Source organism: Ochotona curzoniae, unplaced genomic scaffold (genome assembly GCF_017591425.1).
Source record: "Ochotona curzoniae isolate NIBS_2020 unplaced genomic scaffold, NIBS_Ocur_1.0 contig_1014, whole genome shotgun sequence".
Classification (NCBI taxonomy): Eukaryota; Metazoa; Chordata; class Mammalia; order Lagomorpha; family Ochotonidae; genus Ochotona; species Ochotona curzoniae.
The window spans coordinates 490,706-511,279 of record NW_024464920.1 but is presented as its reverse complement, the minus strand read 5'-3'; the positions used below and the strand labels follow the sequence as shown (position 1 = coordinate 511,279).

At 55.0% G+C, this 20,574-nt stretch overlaps 2 protein-coding genes across 3 annotated transcripts; one reads left to right on the top strand and one right to left on the bottom strand.

The window, feature by feature from the left end:
- The first annotated feature begins 7,341 nt into the window (after nt 1-7,341).
- FKBP11 (FKBP prolyl isomerase 11) lies at nt 7,342-10,483 on the top strand. Of its 2 annotated transcripts, XM_040978530.1 has the most exons (6): nt 7,342-7,559; nt 7,739-7,804; nt 8,175-8,262; nt 9,007-9,040; nt 9,339-9,409; nt 10,249-10,483. In XM_040978530.1, the coding sequence occupies exons 1-6, from the start codon at nt 7,431-7,433 to the stop codon at nt 10,464-10,466; spliced, it is 606 nt and encodes a 201-aa protein (XP_040834464.1). In that variant the 5' UTR covers nt 7,342-7,430; the 3' UTR covers nt 10,467-10,483. The 2 variants fall into 2 exon arrangements, with proteins under 2 accessions (XP_040834464.1, XP_040834471.1); XM_040978537.1 differs by lacking the exons at nt 7,342-7,559; nt 7,739-7,804 and adding an exon at nt 7,876-8,091.
- Nucleotides 10,484-10,841: 358 nt separating this feature from the next.
- On the bottom strand, nt 10,842-19,755 carry CCDC65 (coiled-coil domain containing 65). Its single transcript, XM_040978516.1, has 8 exons — nt 19,624-19,755; nt 19,077-19,244; nt 15,541-15,710; nt 14,976-15,114; nt 13,271-13,468; nt 12,311-12,529; nt 11,321-11,473; nt 10,842-11,229 (listed from the first exon to the last, which is right to left on the bottom strand). The coding sequence occupies exons 1-8, from the start codon at nt 19,753-19,755 to the stop codon at nt 10,870-10,872; spliced, it is 1,539 nt and encodes a 512-aa protein (XP_040834450.1). The 3' UTR covers nt 10,842-10,869.
- Between the last annotated feature and the right edge of the window lie 819 nt (nt 19,756-20,574).

Sequence of the window (20,574 nt, the reverse complement as noted above, 5' to 3'; positions counted from 1 at the left end):
CTGTTATGGCCACTCGGGGAAAAAAAACAGCAGGCAGAAGATCTATTTCTCTGTATCTCCTTCTCTGTAAATCTGCCTTTCCAATAAAAAGAAATATTAAAGAAAAAAAGAAGTAATAGTACACCAAAGGCCTTGGGTTAAAGATAAAAGATGGGAATTGCTGTCTTTGCAAGATCTTTCGTTGCTGCGATGATGCCTCTATTTAGAGCAGCTCTGGGGTGAGGTGGAGGAGTGGGGTAACTGCCATTCCCAGGTGAGTCCTGGGGCCATGTGGGCTTGTGCTGCCTTCCGGGGTGGGCACCATTTTCTCTCTCAAAGATTTCTCTTTATGTGAAAGACAGTTACAGAGGAGAGATGGATGTTCCATCCGTGGTCTACTCCCCGTGTGGCTACAATGATTGGAGCTGAGCTGACTCAAAGCTGGGAGCCTCCGCTAGGTCTCCCACGTGGGTGCAGAGGTCCAAGGACTTGGGCCATCCCGCAACTGTCTTCCCAGGCCATAAGCAGGTAGTTGGGTCAGAAACTGAGTAGCTGAATACAAACCCACACCCATGTGGGATGCTGGCATTGCGGGTGCAGGGGTTAGTGTGCTAGGGAACCACGCCAGCCCCTGGGCACCCCTGGGCACCATCTCTTACATCTTTTTTTTTTTTAAGATTTATTTATTTTTATTGCAAAGTCAGATATACGGAGAGGAATATCTTCCATCCGATGATTCACTCCCCAAATGACCACAATGGCCGGTGCTGTGTCAATCCAAAGCCAGGAGCCAGGAACTTCCTCCAGGTCTCCCACGCAGGTGCAGGGTCCCAAGGCTTTGGGCCGTCCTCCACTGCTTTCCCAGGCCGTAGTGGAGCAGATAGAACACAAACTGACACTCCTATGGGATCCCAGTGCACATGCAAGTTGAGGACTGAGCCATTAGGCTATCGCACTGGGCCCCAATCCTTTCTTTAGCTAAGCTGATCTGTGCATTTCCCCTTCTTGTTGTAAAACCCCACCTTAAGATCTAGTTCTAGTTTCACTTCCTCCGCGAAGCTGCCCTGACGTCTAACGACAGCAGCTGTTCTTTCCCCACATCCCAACTCTAGCTGCATTAGCTCTCTCAACATAGCTACTTCAGCATCTCCCAGACGTTCCCTTCTGTCAGCCTCTGTCTGGTTCACTCGTGCATTTTAGAAATATTTTTGTAAAATCCTTTTCTTGTAAAAGCTCCAAACTAATAGAGCAACTAGAGCCACATGTTCCCTGACTCGTGTCACTGCTGTCCCAAACCTCCCCACCTGTGATGCCACACCCCATGTGGGCACCGGTTTGTGTCCTGGCTGCTCCAATTCCCGTCCAGTTTCTTGCTGATGGCCTGGGAAAGCAGTGGGGGACGGCCCATTGTCTGGGACTCCCACACAAATGGGAGACCAGGATGAGACTGTTGGCTCCTAGCTTCCACCCGGCCCAGCCCTGACCATTACAGATATTGGGGACTGAAGCAACACATGGGAGATCTTTCTCTCTCTCCCCCTTTGTCTCTGTTTTTCTTAACTACCTTTGAAACAAATATATCATTGTTTAAAAAGCAAAAAAATCGGAGCCGGTGTAGTGGCATAGTAGGCTATGCTAGTTTGTGTCCTGGGCGGCTCCCCTTCCCATCTAGCTCTCTGCTGATGGCCTGGGAAAGCAGTGGGCCCAGAGAGTTGAAGACCTGGAAGGAGCCTCTGGCTCTCAGCTCTGGGCTGGTCTAGGTCTGGTCGTTACAGCCATTTGGGGAGTGAACCGACAGGTAGAAGATACCTCTTTCTGTTTCTCCCTCTCTGATCTGCCTTTCAAGTAAAATAAGTAAGTCTTTAAAAAAATCCTACAGATTCATATCACACGTGTTGTCCTAAATGCTCTGGTAAAGGTATATACATTTGTCTTAGAGATTTTTTTCTTATAACCAGAAGTTCCTTTCAGAGATTTTTTTCTTATAACCGGAAGTTCCTTTCTAATGCTTCTCAGTATTTCATGGTATAATTATCCAAAAGAAAACATGCTCATGTGGAATCTGACCCGGAGGCTACTGTGCAGTTGGCACTAGAAGGCCCTCCCACGGTCACAGCCTGTGCTCGTCATCGCCACGAGCCTGTCCTTGTCACCTGTAGAAGGAAGGGAGGGTGTGTGCAGGTGCAGCTCGGGGGCAAGTGCCCGGATTTGGGGAACAGCAGCGCTCACTCCCAGCTCAGAGCTCCGCAGAAGTGCTGTCGGAGGCGAAGAGGCCAGTGCTGAGTGTAGCCTGGAGCCGGAGCAGAGACGCGAAGGATGGGAACAGGAGGCTTCTCTGATGCCAGTTCACACTCCAGGGGCAGGAAGGGTTTGGGTCAGTTCGTTTAGTTGGCATTTGTGTGTCAGCATGCCAGTGATGAAGCTGTGGAAATGAGAAGCCTGCGGTCAGTGGCGTGGCATCAGGGCGAGGAAAGCACGTTAGGGTTGCATGCTGAGAGCTCTGGGCGGGAATGACGAGGAGTCAGAATTTTATTTGTTGGGTAATGGGGGCCCATAGTAGGTTTTTTATTTTTTTTTTAAATTTTTTCTTTTGTAAGGATTTATTTATTTTCATCAAAAACACAGATTTGCAGAGAGAGGGAGAAAGACCTTGATTCGCTGGTTCACTCCTCTAAGTGGCTGCAACGGTTGGAGCCTAGCCGATCTGAAACCAGGAGCCAGGAGCTTATGCTGGTCTCCTACACGGGTACAGGGTCCCAAGGCTTTGGGCCGTCCTCCACTGCTTTCCCAGGCCACAAGCAGGGAGCTGGATGGGAAGTGGAGCAGCCGGGACACGAACCAGTGCCCATATGGGATGCTGGCACTTGGAGGTGGAGGATTTGCCAATTGAATCATTGCACCAAGCCTCAGGCTTTTAATTTTTTTTTAAAAGCTTCATTTATTATTTTTTAAAGATTTATTTTTAAATTTTTATTGGAAAGATAGATATACAGAGAGGAAGATCTTCCCTCCAATGATTCACTCCCCAAGCAGCCACAACAGCTGGAGCTGTGCTGATCCAAAGTCAGTAGCCAGGAGTCTCCTCTGGGTCTCCCATGCTGGTGCAGGGTCCCAAGGCTTTGGGCCGTCCTTGACTGCTTTCTCAGGCCACAAGCAGGGAGCTGGATGGGAAGTGGGGACGCCTGGACACGAACCAGCACCCATATGGGATCCTGGGCAAGGCGAGGACTTTAGCCACTAGGTTACCATGCTGGGCCCAGTAGTAGGGTTTTTTTTTTTGTTTTCCAATAAAACTTCATTTTTTTTTTAAAGATTTATTTTTATTATTTTTTATTGGAAAGGCGAATATACAGAGAGGAGAGACAGAGAGGAAGATCTTCCATCCGATGATTCACTCCCCAAGTGAGCGCAACGGCTGATGCTATGCCGGTCCGAAGCCAGGAGCCTCTTCCGGGTGTCCCACGCAGGTGCAGGGTCCCAAAGCTTTGGGCCATCCTCGTCTGCTTTCCTGGGCCACAGGCAGGGAACTGGAAGGGAAACGGGGCTGCCGGGATAGAACCGGCGCCCATATGGGATCCCGGGCGTGCAAGGTGAGGACCTTAACCCCTGCACCACCGCGCCGGGCCCAAAACTTCATTTTTAACATTGCTTACATAGTTTGAGGAATGCATGCCCATTAGGCCTCTGATTAGGGTGATGGGGAGGTCAGGTGTGGAGGAGGGTGGATGAGACACATGTTTGGGGTTTTTTTTTCTCCTAAGTCCACAGGGATGGAGGGCCACTGCTTGGTGTCGAACTATATCAGAACTGGGGATGGGGAACAATCATTCGATGCCGCCTTGAAGACCCTGATGTGGAGAATGTTCTGAGGGTGCTGCCTGAGTGGTTTCAGTGGCCCTGGGACATTGTTGGCTTCACTGCTCCAGGGTTGAGAAACTCTACCCAAGGTCTACTGGATGCTAGTCCACCTTAGTGCATCCACAGAGCCAGGGACATGCTGCAAAGCGTGGTCAGGAGAACTGTCCGGCCGGTTCTGCTTTCCATCCCCTGATGAGGCAGCTGACGTTCCCTGCTGGCCTACATGAGCTGCTCATCATGTCTCCTGTGTGCATGTGGACATGCTGACTGCTGCACGGGTCTCAGCAACTGAGGAGGCCCAGCCCCCATACATCCACTACAAGGTCAGACTGTACGTCCTGTGATTCTCCCTATCCCAGGGTTTGAGTCCAGTGTCCATCTGTGGAGTCCCCCAAGAAACCTTTCCTGGGGTGACCTCAGACTTGACTCACGTGTGCCTGCCAGTACAGGAACAGGTGAGGTCTGTTACTTGCTCTAGCCAACACACATAACTGGCTGATGCAGCTTGATCAGCTCTGCCTCAGCCCCACATCTCACATGAACTGACGGGTGCTGTGGCTCAGCCCAGCCAGCTCACCACAGACCCGGCCCTCACACATACCAGCGGGTGCCACGGCCTCGTCAGTGCAGTCCCCACTAACCCTCACCAGGCCCACCCCCAGACCTAGTTCTTGTACATCGCCAGCCTCTGCTGCGACCCAGCCTGGCCCATAGTCCATCCAGCTTCCATGCCATCCATGGGTGCTCTGGTTTAGCTCAGCCCAACCTGTCCCTAAACCTGGCCCTCAAGCATGCCAACACTTTGTCCAATCTGGCCCATCCCTAGCCCTGGTTCTCGTGCTCACCAGTGGTAAGGTACAGCCTATGAGGGGAATGTTCATGGTTTCCCTGACAGGCATGCTTCCAGCTCTGGATCTCGTGTGTGTTGGTGGGTGCTGCAGTCCAGCCTGACGTGATTCACACCCAGTCTCAGCATTTGTTGCCAGCTGCTGTGGTCTGGCTCAGCCAGTCCTCACGCCATCCTGGCTCTCATGCACACCAGTGGGTGCAGCACCCTAAGTACAGCCTGGCTTGCTCCCAGACCAGCCTGCCCTCAGTCACAGCTCGTATGCTCATCAATAGAAGCAGCAACCCTGCAAGGGAATCCCATAAATTTCTCCTACCAGGATCACTCCCAGCCCTGGGTCTTGAGTGTGCCAGCAGGTACTGTGGCCCAGTCTGAGATGGCCCTACTCCCAGTCTCGGCATTTGTCAGTAGGCGCTACAGCCCAGCTTAGCCTGACCTTCCCCCAGTCCCAGCTCTTGTTGGTGGGTGCAACATCCTTCCCCAGCATACCCCTCCCCCCAGACCTCAGGTGAACTGGCAGATGTTGTGGTCCAACCGAGCCTGGCGTGCACCTTGTCCTGGCTCTCACTTGTACCAATACTTGCTGTGAACTGACCCTGCCTGGCCCGCCCTCAGACCCAAATCACACATATGCCAATGGGTGCTGTAGCCCAGCCTGGTTTAATCTGCTCCCAGCCCTGGAGCTCATACTCACCAGTGGGAGCTGTGCCTGGTACCAGGTCTGCTCCAAGCCCCAGATCCTGCATGTGCTGTCAGGCACTGCTGCCCAGGCTGTCATGCCCAGCCCCTACTCCTTGCACTCATGGGTGGGGAGTGGGGCCTAGTTTGACTGACCTGTACCATGTGGGCTCTCACCAATGGGTGCTACAGCTGAATTCAGCCTGGTTCACTCCTAGACCTGGCAAAGCAACTTAATTTGTTAAAATTTTTTAAAAAATTGATTTCTGTCTCAGTTAAAAGGTGCTTCGGTATGCTGTCCACCAGGCTGCTTTCAGGCTCACATCCTTGTCCCCAGCCTGTGTTCTCCAGGTACTGGAGTCCAACTCATCGTGTCTGCATCCCAGGGCAGACCACACAGCGATGCCCTCCTGGAGATCCAACACCATGCTTCTAACCCATGCACGGCTCATCGCCGAGGGCGGAGTCAGATGGCCTTGTCAGGCTTTAAGGGAGACTTGGAAATGTAGCTTGGTGTGTGTGTGTGTGTGTGTGTGTGTGTGTGTGTGTGTGTGTGTATGTGCATGTATTTAAAAATAATATTTACTTATTTAACTTGAAAATCAGAGTTAGAGAAGAAGAGACAGACATCACCAAATGGCTGCAATGGCCACAGCTGAATTGATGTGAAGTTGGGAGCCAGGAGCTTTTTTCTGGATTTCCCACATGGGTGCAGAGTACCAAGGGCTGGGACCATCCTCTGCTACTTTCCGAGGCCGTAAACAGAGTGCTGGAACAGGAAGTGGAGCAGCAGGGACATGAATCAGCCCATGCAGGGTATCAACGCTGCAGATGGGCTGCTATGCCACCACGCCGGCCACATGCGTGTATTTCTTTGAGATTATAATCTGCACAGAGATGTACAGCTATTGCACATACAGCTTGGTAGGTGCGAACAGATAATTCATGAACTCATGTCCTTCTCAAGAAAGCATCCCATCACCCCCAGGACTCCCCCCGACTGAAGGAGAGAAGGCTTCATTGCTGTGGTCAATGTGGGAATGGAAAAGAGCTGGAGAGCAGTCTCCAGAAGTTACAGATTGGGAGGTTGTGGAAGACGAGAGAAGAATCAAAGAGAATTTTTCAAATATAAAAACTAAAGACCTTGGGCCTGGGCATCTTCCACATGCAGTACCTGCATCCCATATGGGCACTAACCAGTGTGGGTCTCGGCTGCTCCACTTCCCATCCAGCTCTGTGCTTGTGGCCTGGGAGAGCAGTTGAGGATAGCCCAAAGCTTTGAGTCCCTGAACCCACATGGGAGACCTGGAAGAAGCTGCTGGCTTCTGATCAACTCAGCTCTGGCTGTTGCGGCCATCTGGGGAGTGAACCAGCAGATGGAAGATCTCTGTGTCTCCTCTCTGCGGCTCTGCTTTTCAAATAAAAATCTTTAAATATTTTAAAACTGATTTCCTTGCACAAACATGTCCGTTTGTTGGTGAAAGGCATTCACCCTTCTTCACAAGAAAAGAGCCTGGCCCTTGTCAGAGAGCTCTCTAAAGATGGGCCTGGAACAGCTGTGTTCCTTCTTCTGGCTAACACTTTACAAAACCCATGCTGAAGAGGTGGCGGAGGGCGAGGGATGGCATCTTTACTGGGTGTGGGGTGGGTGGGCAGGAAAAGCGCGGACAGCACATCAGGGCTTCAGACTGAATGAATCCCAGGTCTGGGGAAGTTCCTTACCCTGAACACCGGCTTCTGAACTGTACAGTGGAAACAATGTATGCGTCCCTGCGAGGGCTGGGGAGCAGCGCCTGGGGCTCCGTGGGCGACCACGAATGGCTCTAGGGTCGGCCCCACCCCTCACCTTGGCACCGAACGGCTAACGGACTGGTCCGAAGGAGCGCCAACCCCTCCCGCCGCTCCGGGAGGTGGGGACGAGCTGGAGGAGGGGCTGCCGGAGGAGGAGCCGGAGGAGGAGCTGCGCTACACGGCCGCCCCGTCCCGTCCGGCCTGGGCGCCCGGGGAACGCGGTCCCTGTCGCCACTGCCTCCGCAGCGCTTCCCGGCGTCCTGCCGCGAGTCCAGTCATGTCCCTGTGCCTGTCGCTCCTCCCGCTCCAACTGCTGCTGCTGCTGCTGCTCCGAGGGGCGGTATGCCGGACGGAGGCTGGCTTCGAAACCGAAAGTCCTGTCCAGACCCTGCAAGTGGAGACCCTGGTGAGGAGGCGATGGCCCCGGGTCCCGGCCCCTGTGCCTCAAGGGCCGAGCCGGTGGTGGTGGTGGGAAGCAAAGGGAGAGGGGCTTCCAGGGACTTGGGAAAGGAGGACGAGAGCTGCGTTAGGGGCCACTGGGTCCAGGGGCGAGAACGGGATCCTTGGAGGCGCATCTGTTCGCAGGTGGAGCCCCCCGAGCCGTGCGTGGAGCCCGCCGCCCTCGGAGACACGCTTCACATACACTACACGGTGAGGGGTCTGGGGCGGAGCCTGGGAGGGGGCGGCGCCTCGCTGAAACACGTCAGCCTTGGCTGGGACACGTGGCAAACAGGGTCGGAGGAGAAACTTGGGCTCTGGGGTCGCTGAGCACGTGGCAGCGAGGCGGGGGAGGGGGTGCTCTGCCTGTTCCCCTGCTGCTTTTCCGCCCATGCCTCCCGGGGCGGAGAGAGCTCCTAGAAGTGCCAGCCCTTGAGGGCTTCCTGTTCCTTGCTGCCCCCGAGGAGAACAAGGGGAATGCTAACTACAGCCGCTCCGAGGTGCTGGGCCCAGGTGTGTGCTGGCCACCCCCGGAGGGAGCCGTACCAGGTGTGTTGATGCTCTCACCCCCTCCCACCCTCAGGGCAGCTTGGTAGATGGACGCATTATCGACAGCTCCCTGTCCAGAGACCCTCTGATTATAGAACTCGGCCAGAAGCAGGTGATCCCAGGTAAGTGATCTGTGCCTCTTCCGTCTTAAGCCTTCCCTAGCCCCCTGCAGCCCCTCTGGGGGATGTGCCCCCGGGGGAGTGAGGCCCCAGGCACCTCCTGTAGGCTCAGACTTGAAAGGCACGGTGGAGTGGCCATGTGGCGCAGGGGTTGGATGTCCTTGTCCCATGCATGGCACGGTTCTCTGTGCCAGTCTTGGATGATCCATCTCTGAGCCATCTGCCCATGACTGCACCTGGAGGCAGTGGATGGGTGATGGCTCAAGTGCTTTGGCCCCTGTGGTCCATATGGGAGGACTGGAATGGGTTTCTGGGCCTGTGGCTTCAGCCTGGCCGAGCCCTGGTTGTTGCACGCCTTTGGGAAGTGAGCCAGCAGGTAAAGGAGCTGTCACTCTATCGAATGGCTGAAAGGCAAGAGTCATGCACACACACGCACACACACACACACACACACACACACACTTTGTTGGCTTGTGATAGCCAGAGCTGGGCCGGAAGAAGCCAGGAGCCCAGGGCGCTGGCAGGACACCCTGCCACCCAGGAGCATGTGTGGGCAGCTGGAGTGGGACTTAAACCTGGTATCCCCAACAAGGGTACCACAGCTCAAAGCAAACTCCACCTCTCCCGCTTGCCCCATTCCTCAGTGGAAGCCAGAGATGTGGGAGGCGAGGGAAAGCTCAGGGTCGAGTGGGTTTGGGGCCTGTGGCTCAGCCCCTCCCCCGCTCAGTCACGTCTCTCTCTCCTCAGGTCTGGAGCAAAGCCTTCTAGACATGTGTGTGGGGTGAGTACCCAGGCCAGCGTGGGCACAGGCTTTTGCCGACGTGCCTGCTCCCCGAGGAGGCAGGAAAAGGTGGGAGAGAGGCTCCGGGCTTTGTAGTGGGCAGGTCCAGACCAGTGAGACCCCCTGAGGGTATCTGGGTCCGGCTGAGGGTTTGTTGGAGTGATGCTTTTGTGGGAAGGTGGGCAGCTGTGCAGGTCAGCCTGCTGCGCGGTGTGTTTGAGGGGGCATATTTGTGAGCACGCTGGGGGAGCTGCAGATGAGTCTGCCCAGCCCCCAGCCTTGGTTGTGACTTCCCCAGAGAGAAGCGGAGAGCCATCATTCCTTCCCACCTGGCCTACGGGAAGCGGGGGTTTCCGCCGTCTATCCCAGGTAACTGGGTAGGATCTGTCTTGGGCCGTCACCATGCCTCATCTCTGAGAGCCAGAGGAGCCACGCACTTGGCCAGGCCACATTTGCTCTGGAGGCGGGGGAGGGGAGCTAGGAGTGGTTCACACGCTTGCAGGGTCAGTTTCTTCCCATGGTACCGACAGACTGTACAGGTGCCGTCTGTTGGGAGCGCCTGGCTTGGCAACTCTGGTAGCCAGCAACTTCGTAGGGAAAATACACCTGCCCGAGTCCCTCCTCGTGGAAGTCGTTCAAAACTAAGTAAGCAAAAGGCAGCGTTTGAAAACCAAGTGCATCCCATAACTTTAAAGAGCACACACCACCTGTATCACCTTTTGCTTTTGGCTCGACCAAATATCCTTGGGACAGCTGTCCTGCACCGACTCCCCGGGTGCTTGCCCTCGGTGTGGTGTGGCAAGCTGCCCTTCTCCAGTGCAATCCTGTTCCCCCAGCCCCTGGCCTTCTCAAGCCATGCCCTTCCTTTTTCCCTTGCTAGCTCTTGGGAGAATCCCGATTTTCTGATAATTGCACTGACTGAGTGTACTCACAGCTCGGGTGGAACTGAAAAATACAACCAGTGTGAATCCAGTCAGGCCACGCTTGGAAGCAGGCTGCCGTGGACAAAGGGGCAAGAGCGTGTGCGTTTCATAGTTTATGAGCCTGCCCGGGTCAGCAGGTCACCGGGCTCCCTGCCCTGCCCGTCCACCTCACCAGCGTCAGGGTTAGCTGTGTTGTGGCCCGCCCTTCCTGGTTTCCTTCATTCTGGGCCCGGAGGCGGCTGTGCCATGCCTCTAACCTCCCCTCCCTGCCCTCTGCCTCTGCAGCTGACGCCGTGGTACAGTATGATGTGGAGCTGATTGCCCTGATCCGAGCCAGCTACTGGCAGAAGCTGGTGAAGGGCGTTTTGCCGCTGGTAGGCATGGCAATGGTGCCGGCCCTTCTGGGCCTCATTGGGTTTCACCTGTACAGAAAGGCCAACACACCCAAAATCTCCAAAAAGAAGCTCAAGGAGGAGAGACGGAATAAGAGCAAAAAGAAATAAACGGTGTTGAATCCAAAGTACAACGTCTTGGCATTCCTCAACGCGACTTTGTGCAGCTGCTTTGCTAAGTGGAAGTGGAGCACAAGGCAGAGGAGGCGGCAGCCTGCGTGCGGGCCGATGGAGGGCGTGGACCACCTTGCTTCCTGGCCTCTGTGGCTGTGCTAATTTACCCTCCAGGACCTGCCCTCGAATCTTCCCCTAGGCTCTCCGGGTCCCTCAGGAGCAGATTTTGGCTCCCCTGGGTGCCTGCTTGGCCTCATGGCACGGGGAGCCTCCTGTGCCTGCCCGGCCCTTTTCTCCTCCCCTGACACCACAGTTTTGCCCAGTGCCCTCCAGGTGGGCTTCTCTGACATGGCACAGACAGAAAGGCTCACGAATATGGACATTTTTAATAGCCAAGTCCTCATGTCCCGGAACCACCCCCGGGCACACACACTTCCGGAGGTTGGGAGGAGGAGCCCTTCTTGGCTCCCAGGGTGTGGGCAATCACATGGGCTGCCTCGATGACATTGTAGGTGACTGGAGGCTGTGTGTCGTGGGGCTGGGGCAGGTTGCTCTGGTGGTTGACGATGAAGAGCGGGTTGAGCTGGCTCAGCACCTCGTCGCTCACCGAGATTCCGTCCAAGTACTGCTTCAGCATCTCCCGCAGCTTCCTGTTGATCTCCAGCAGCTGGGCCCGTCTGTGTTGCAGGCTCAGCTTCTCCAGTTTCACTTTGTTGTACCTTTTCCAGAAGTTCTCCATCCCCACGTAGTCTGCCATTACCTGGGAGGTGAGGCCCGGGGCCAGGCTGTGTGGCAAGCTGTGCCCACTGGGCTCTGCCCAGGGCCCCCCACCCCCTTGCGCCTGCCCTCACCTCTGCCAGCGCTTCGGTCAGCTCCTCCTGGCTCTGCTCCTCGATCTCCTGCTGCTCCTCGCGGGTCAGCATGGATGAGTAAAAGGGCAGCACCTTCTCCTCTTCTGTTTCAAATTTCCTACATATTTCGGCAAGTTTAAGGATCTTTTCACCCTAGGGGAAGCCAGGAGGGACTTTCTGTTAGGAAAGAAGATGGAGGGCCCGGCGGCGTGGCCTAGTGGCTAAGGTCCTCACCTTGAACGCGCCAGGATCCCATATGGTTGCCGGTTCTAATCCCAGCATCTTCACCTCCTATCTCTCCTCCTCTCTGTATATCTGACTTTGTAATTAAAAAAAAAAAAAATCTAAAAAAAAAAAGGACAAACAAGATGGAGGCAGCGCTCCTGCTTAAACCCATGGGCGCATCCCACTCAACATCTCCTGCTAGGCCTTACTACCATGCAGTCTGACAGCCCATAAAGTGGACACATGACTAACCACTTTAAACTGTAAGAGCGGAATAAGAAGGTGTTTCAGGGGCGCTGACATCGTGGCAAAGCATGTTAAGCTGTTCCCTGCATACACCAGCATACACCAGCAACCCACACAGACACTGGTTCAAGTCCCAGCTGGTCCATATCTGACCCACCTCCTTGCTGATTAAGCTCCTGAGAAAGCAGTGGAAGATGGCCTACGTACTTGGGTCTCTGTCATCCACGTGGCCGACCTGGATGGAGTTCTAGGCTTCCGCCTGGGGCCTGGCACAACTCCGATGGTCACAGCCAGGCGGAGGGTGAACCAGTGATGAAAGGTCTCTCTCTCTCTCTCTCTGGCTTTTTGTATCTGCCTTTCAAATAACTAAAATCTAGAACCTAATATGTAAAAAATGTATTTATTTGAAAAACTGAGTTAGGGCAAGAGACAGCCCCTGTGGGAAACGAGGTTCCTGGTTTTGTTCCGACTGTCCCCCTACCCACACACGCGTGCACACACACACACCTCTCTCATTACCTTCTCCACAATCTTTCTCAGGGCTTTGAGGGTGGCACTGCTTTCCAGGGTGAGTTTGACTAAGTTCTCCTGGGCGATCTCCCTGGCCCGCGTCTTCTGGGCCTTGAGTTTCCGCAGCTGGACGAGGACCAGTTCCTTATCACTCCGGATGTACTGGTTCTGATCCTCACTCTCCCGGCTGTGCAGGAGGATCTTCCCTTTTAAAATACTGATGGCCTCCTGCAGGAACGGGAGAAAAAGCGCGTGACCAGCTCAAGGTCTGCAGTGAGACAAGGCACAAGGGAAACCCGGGGACTGAATCTGAGGCTGCCATTTTCTTTTTAAGACTATTTTTATTTGAAAGGCTAAACTATGGAGATAGAGTTTCTCCATCTATTGGTTCGCTCTCCAAATGGCCACCATGGCTGGAGCTGCGCCAGTCTGGAGCCAGCAGCCAGGAGCTTTCTCTGGGTCTCCTCATGTGGGCTTAGGGACCTGGGGCCATCGGCTGCTGCCTTCCCAGGCCATTATCAGGGAACTGGTTCACAAGTGGGGCAGCTGAAACTCAAACCAGTGTTAATACGGGATGGTGGTGCTGCCAGCAGAGGACTGGCATCTTAGCCCAGCTGGTGATCAGTGACGAGACGCAGTGGCAACTGGCAGAAGAAAAGGGAATGCAGGTAGGCTGGCATAGTGGCACAGTGGCTTAAGCCACCACCTGTGAAACTGGCATCCAGTCTGAGCCCTGGTTTGATGCCTGACTGCCTTCCTTCTGCTCCAACTCTCCTCTAATGCACCTGAGAGCAGAAGATGGCCCAAGAGCTTGGGTCCCCGCCACCCACATGGGAGGCCCAGATGGAGTTCCTGGCTCCTCACTGGCTTGTCCCAGTCCTGGCTCAGCGCTGACCACTGTGTTCAGAAATGAGAGAACTGGGGCTGAGAGGGCAGTGATCGCAGGGACACGTCGGGTGGCACACTGACCTGCAGTTTCTGTATCTTTTTCATCTGTGCCTCAATCTCTTTAGAGCTCTTCTCGTCCTTCACCTTCAGGGTCTCGAAGGCGATCTTGCGGTCCTCCGTGGCGTCTGCGTAGCTCTTGAGCGCCTCCTGGAACCTTTTCCACAGGTCTTCCACTATGTTCTCCAGCTGCAGTCTCAGAAAGTGCTTCTCTTCCAAATTCTAGGAAGTAAACCCCAGGGAGGTGAGGCTCAGGGCTGCCCCAGGGAGGTGAAGCTCAAGGCTGCCCAGGGAGGTGAAGCTCAGGCTTGCCCAGGGAGGTGAGGCTCAGGCTGCCCAGGGAGGTGAGGCTCAGGGCTGCCCAGGGAGGTGAGGCTCAGGGCTGCCCCAGGGAGGTGAAGCTCAGGGCTGCCCAGGGAGGTGAGGCTCAGGCTTGCCCAGGGAGGTGAGGCTCAGGCTGCCCAGGGAGGTGAGGCTCAGGCTTGCCCAGGGAGGTGAGGCTCAGGCTTGCCCAGGGAGGTGAGGCTCAGGCTGCCCAGGGAGGTGAGGCTCAGGCTTACCCAGGGAGGTGAGGCTCAGGCTGCCCAGGGAGGTGAGGCTCAGGGCTGCCCCAGGGAGGTGAAGCTCAGGGCTGCCCAAGGTGGTGAGGCTCAGGCTTGCCCAGGGAGGTGAGGCTCAGGCTGCCCAGGGAGGTGAGGCTCAGGGCTGCCCAGGGAGGTGAGGCTCAGGGCTGCCCAGGGAGGTGAGGCTCAGGGCTGCCCAGGGAGGTATGGTTCAGGGAGGTGCCCAGGGAGGTGAGGCTCAGGGCTGCCCCATCTCTTGCTCCTGCCAGCACACCCTCTGGGTCTGTCCGTCTGTGGCCCAGTGTAGGGCAGAGATCAATGAGAATGCTTGCAAAGGCCAGGCAGATGATGTGAATATGTGTCGTGGGCTGGATGGGGCCTGTGGCAAGCTGGGCAGCACCTGCTGCGCAGAGGGGGACTCGGCACAGACGCTGCCCCCAGCTATCTGCCACCACACTCTTGAGGGAAAGTTGACACTTTAAACTTGAATGTAAAATATCTAGTTACACACACACACATAGAAAGAGAAACACAGAGAGAGAAAGAGATCTTGCATCTACCAGGTCACACCCCAAATGACTGAAATGGCCAAGGCTGATCCAAAGCTGGTTTATTGGCTAAACCCTTGCCCTGCAGACGAAGGGATCCCACAGGGGCGCAGGTTTGTGTCCTGGCTGTTCCACTTCCCATTCAACCTGGGAAAGCAATGGAGGACGGCCCAAAGTCTTAGGACCTGCATCCATGTGAGAGACCCAGAAGAAGCTCCTGGATTCCACCTGGCCCAACCCTGGTTATATTATTATTATTATTATCCTTCTCTCTGCAAATCTGCCTTTCAAATAAAAAGAAGGAAATCTTTGAGGAAAAACAATAATGCTGTGGGGTAAAATGAAAAGAAATGGCTGACTTCCAGTTCCTCTGCCTCCCCTGGAAGGATGCTGGCAGGGCGTCTCACCTCCTCTGCTCTTAATGCCTTCATCTGCCAATCGCAGGGATACAGCTGGGGGACTTTCTACACTGGCCTCCCTTCCTGAGCAGGTTTTCATAGAAGGCAGCGGGGCTTGCCCGGCGTGGTCACGGACCCCTAGCAGGGGTTGCCGGTGCAGATCCCCTGTGGCCACTCCCCCACCTGTCTCTGGTCCTCTTCCAGCCGCTCTGCCTCTCACCTTGTTCTTGAGGTCATCCCACATGCTCTGGAACTCCAGCTTGCTCTCGTACTCGGAGTCGATGTAGTTCTGCTCCATGGCCATGAAGACATCCTGCAGGTAGTGCATCTCTTTCTCGTGCTGTTCGAGAATCGTCTTCCTGTAGGACACACCAGAGGCCGTGAGGGGGATGAGGACGTGGACCCCTGGAGAGAGCTCACCCAGTGTGCAATGACACTGCATGGACGGGGGAAGCTCTTCAAAGCCGATGGAGGAGGGAGAACGAGCAACAAAGATGTTCTGACTACAGTTTCTGAATAGGCAATAATATATTTATATGGTACAGAAAAAAATATCAGAAAGTATGAAAGGGTACCATGAGAAGATCCCCGCCTGCACCCTGTGCCTGTCACCTGCAGGACGTTGGCAGCTGGAAGTAGGCACTGAGGGCTCTTGGCCAGAAGGCAGGTGCAGGTGAGGGGTGGCTAAGACCTCAGGCTTAAGCCTAAGCTGCTGAGAAGGAACTGGCATCTCATCCGAGTGTTCTCCTGGACTCCATCCCCCAGCCTCTCCCGGGCCTCCCTACCTTTCTGTCTCAAACTCCTTGGTCAGGGTCTCCAGCTCCGTGACGTAGCCTTCCTCGAGAAGGCTGAGCCGGCGCCTCTGCAGGGCCAGAAGCTGGTCGATGTTGTGCAGGTGGCTGCGCAGGGCGTGGGCGTACTGCTCCTCCGCTTCTGACAGGTCCCTGGCCAGAGACTGAAAGGAGAGTGTTACTGGGCTGGCTCAGTGGCATTGAGGGGGAGAAAAGAAAGATGTGCTCACTGGCCAGCTGAGATCTTAGATCTCAGCTTTCCCCTTAGATCTTAAGGATGATCCCTCGGTTTTGGGAACTCAGCTCCTCTATTCTGGAACATAAAGCAAGAGTGACAGCAAGAAGCCAGCTGGTATCCTATGGATGATCAGCACGTACAGGGACTCAGCTGCCACTAAAGCAGCTGGAGGTTCTTGGAGAAACAGCTGCTTGTTTTTTTAATTATCTTTATTAGAAAGGCAGATTTACAAAAAGAAGGAGACAGAGAGATAGATCTTTCCTCTGTTTGGTTCACTCCCCAAATGACTGCAGTGGCCAGAGCCAGGCCAATCAGAAACCGGGAGAAAAGAGCTTCTTTGGGGTCTCCCCTGTAGGTGCAAGGCCTGAGGACTCGGGGCATCCTAGGGTGCTTCCTCAGGCCACGAGCAGGGAGCTGGATCGGAAGTGGAGCAGACTGGACTCCCTATGGGATGCCAGCGCCACAGGGCAGAGGATCAGCACGCTAGGATTAGCTGAACCTAGACTGCGGTGACAGTGAAGAGTCTAGGACCAATCAGGATCTGTGCGAAGGACTCGGGCACCAGCATGAAGGGGCTCTTGGTGGCAGTCTGTCTCTTCCAAAAATGAGCTTACACAGTCAGAGACACTCCCCGCCCCATGACTTGCTGCCGCCATCCAAGCGTGGAGCCTCGTCCATCTCCTTGAATCCGAGCAGACTCTGACTCCGTGGGCCAGCTGGATGTGGTAGCAGAGGTCCAGCCATGGCCTTCCACTGCATTAGCAACTTCTGTCCGCTTTGGATGCCCCGACTCTTGGGCTATTCCTGGGCAGCAGCCAGCTGTTGTGCTACGAGGTCTGGGGTGGGGCCCCCTAGTACCACCAGCGGGCCCGGCACGTGCTTCCCCGTCCGCCAGCGACTTGGCCAGCCCCCAGGTAGGCCTGAGATGGCTGTATCTCCAACTGACGCTTGACTGCACACTGCTAGTGTGCAACGTCGCAAGGACAGCCCACCCTGAGCTGGCAATTTCCTGAGCCATGGGAGATGACAGTAAGTTGATTTAACTTGATAGTTTAGGGATGGGTCACTATAGATACTCAGAACACTTCCCCTGGCCCAAAAAAGGAGGCGGAGGGCACAGTTTGAGCACACATAAGGATGGGGACTGCAATAGTTGAGAGATATCAATCAATGGATTAGCATCCATAAGGAACATTGAAATCATTCACTGGGCCCGGTGCGATAGCGTAGTAGTTAAAGTCCTGGCCTTCCACGTGCCAGGATCCCATATGGTCACCGGTTCTAACCCTGGCAGCTCTGCTTCCCATCCAGCTCCCTGCTTGTGGCCTGAGAAAGCAGTTGAGGACAGCACAAAGCCTTGGGACCCTGCACCCGTGTGGGAGACCTGGAAGAAGTTCCTGGATCCTGGCTTCGGATCGGCATAGCATCGGCCCATTGCGCGCACTTGGGGAGTGAATCATCGGATGGAAGATCTTCCTCTCTGTCTCTCCACATCTCTGTATATCTGACTTTCCAATAAATAAATAAATCTTAAAAAAATAAATATATCTTTAAAAAAATAAAAATTCATATCATGAACAAAGTATTATGGATTTCAAAAAATTCTTGTACCATAATAATACATTTAATTCAAAAATTTCAAACACTTTGAATCACAGTGTATTTAAGTAGTATGTAAAGTCAGGGTATGTAGGGTTCAGTGTGATAGCCCAGTGATTAAAGTCCTCGCTTTGCAAGTGCTGGGATCCCATATGGGCGCCGGTTTGTATCCCAACTGCTCCACTTCCCTTCCAGCGCCCTGCTTGTGGCCTGGGAAAGCAGTTGAGGATGACCCAAAGCCTTGGGACCCTGCACCCATATGGGAGACCTGGAGGAAGCTCCTGGTTCCTGGCTTCAGATTAATTCAGTTCCTGCCATTCTGGCCACTTGGGGAATGAACCTGAGGATGGAAGATCTTTCTCTCTTTGTCTCTCCTTCTCTCTGTAAATCTGCCTTTCCAATAAAAATAAATAAATTCAACAACAACAACAACAATGCAGGGTAACGTCCTGGCATTTGCCTGGCCCAGCCCCAGCTGCTGTGCACCAGGTGGGGCCTAAAGCTGTGAACAGATCTCTTCCTCTCTCGCTAATTCTACCTTTCCAATAATTAAAAAAAATTTATTGGAAAGAGAGGCAGAGAGACAGAGGGAAATACCATCTGAACATTGCTTTCTCAGGCCACAGGCAAAGAGCTGGATGGGAAGTGGAGCAGCTGGGATTAGAACCGGTGTCCGCATGGAATCCCAGTACTGTAAGGCAAGGATTTGGCCGCTAGGCTACTGTGCCGAGCCCTTGAATTTTTTTATATTCATGATGGAAAACACCAAGGATTGGTTTTTTTCTTGTTTGTTTCTAACGGGATTTAAAAAACAAGAATGGAAGAGGGGGTAGAGCAAAATCCCTAAAAAAATGTGGTGGAATTCACAACTCAAGAACGTGCTGGGGGGGCAGGCGTTGTAACCGGGAGGGTTAAGCGGCTGGCTGCAGCATCAGCACCCTAGACTGGAGTCCCTAGTTCCAGTCCTGGTGATCCTGTGCTTTCGATGCTAACGTGTCTGGGATACAGTGGGTACCTTGGGTCTCTGCCGCTCCCCATATGGGAGATCTGCACACAGTTCTTGGCTGCCAGCTCTGGCCTGGCCTGCCCATGGCTATTGCAGGAATTGGGGGAGTTAACCAGCAAAGCCAAGTTTTCTTCCTCTTCTCCCCATTACTCTGCTTTTTAAATAAACAAATCAGTCTGGGGGGTGACAGGGGGAGGGGACTCCCATGAGCTTGGGGCTGGCTGGCTGGATGCTCTGCCCACGGAGATCTGGCAGCTAAGCCAGGGCCACCAAAGTCGACGAGGCCCGTTTGGTTGACTGAAGCACTGGAGCGGAGTCAGGAAACCCCAGGCCAGATGACTGTCCGCTATCGGCCATGCCTCGGGCGGGCACGTCAGCTCCCCTTTCTGGAACTAAGCCTTCTGCCACTGAAATGAAAGCGTGAGACTAAACGCACGTCACCGGGCGAGGCCATCAATGTGTCACGGCTCCGATCGTGTGCAGGGCCGGTGTGAGGCAGTACCCGACCAAGGACCCTTAGGGGAGTGAGCGAGCGGAATGGGTGACAGCCCAACGGTCACCCCCTCATTTCAGTGAGAACTGTTCCTGCCCATAGCCGCGTCTTGCAAGGGCCTCAGCCTGAGGAGTCCATCACCTCATGAGTGCATTCTGCTGAGAGCCATCCCCCGCTCCCCCCGGGGCGTCCACCTTGATGACGCTGTCTTTGCAGTCCAGCACACGCTCGAACGTTTGGCTGAGGATTTCAATGTCTCTGTGCAGCTCTCGGGTCTTGACCTCCCGCAGGACGGTCCTCCACTGCGTGTTGATCTTGTTGAGATTGAGAGCGCTGTTGTGCTCCTCCTTGGCCAGCTTGTCCTGCGGGAAGGGATGACCACCCGGCGCCCGGGTCAGGGCCACACGCAAGGCTGCTCTACCAGCCTTGTGGTGCTGGGGGGCCCCAGGCTCCTGCGGGAGACCTGCTCCTGTCAAGGCTGCTCCTTCCAGCCTTGTGGTGCTGGGGGACCCCAGGCTCCTGCGGGAGACCTGCAGGAGACCTGCCTGGAGTATGAAGGGAACTCATTTTCAGGAGGGACAGGTGGGAGCCTCAACTCCATGGAAAACGCCAGAACTGGAGGCGGCTGATGGCACCTGCTGAGGCCCTCGCGGCCCCGGCCAGCTCGCCCTCCTCTTCCGTGCCTCTCCGCCCTCCCGCCCGCGGAATCTCCGTGGGAACGACTGCCGGGGGTGCTGTCACCTTCAGGAACTGGCTGAGCAGCCTCTCCTTCTTCTTGGCGATCTCTTCCTCCGCGAGCAACTTCTGCTGATACAGCAGCAGCTGCTCCTCTTCCGACAGGGGCACTTTGGACTTTTTCCCTCTTTTAGGCATGGCCGAGCCGGGGAGCGGCTCCTGCCACGAAGCTCCGGCCCGCCTCGGTCCGCGGAGAAGGAAAAGGTCCTCCTCTCCCCGCGGGAATGTGGGGCCCTCAGCCACAGAGAACGCAGCGGCGTCTCGTTTCCTAGCAACGCGTGCCTGCCGAGATGGCGCGGACAGGCCTGCAGGGGCGGCCCCGCCTCGAGCGCCCCCTGCCCGCTGGAGGATCGCGGTGCGTCCGTGAGGGAGGGTCGCCTGCAGAGCGCCCCTTCTTTCATCCCGTGATTTATTCACGACCAACGCGCTGTTTGCCCCAAGCACAGATGCAGCACGAGACGGGCATTCAGCCCAAGTGTGCTCCTCTGGAGGCACATCCGTAGCCCATCATTTAAATAAAGAATCTTTTCTTTCCGTGTTGAAAAAATGTTTATTCATGTACTTGAAAGGCCAAGACAGACAACTCTTCGGCCCAATTGTTCACGCCCCATATACAGCAATGAGTCGGGCCAAGGAAAAGTGGAGACCAGGAATCCCACTCCAATCTCCCACAAACATGGCCAGAGTTGGGCCCGGTGCGGTGGCCTAGTGGCTAGAGTCCTCGCTTTGCACGCTCCAGGATCCCATAAGGGTGCTGGTTTGTGTCCTGGCAGCCCCGTTTCCCATCCAGCTCCCTGCTTGTGGCCTGGGAAAGCGGTCAAGGACGGCCCAAAGCCTTGGGACCCTGCACCTGTGCAAGAGACCTGGAGGAGGCACCAGGCTCCTGGCTTCGGATTAACTCGGCTCTGGCTCTTGCAGTCATTTGAGGAGTAAACCAGCGGATGGCAAATCTTTCTG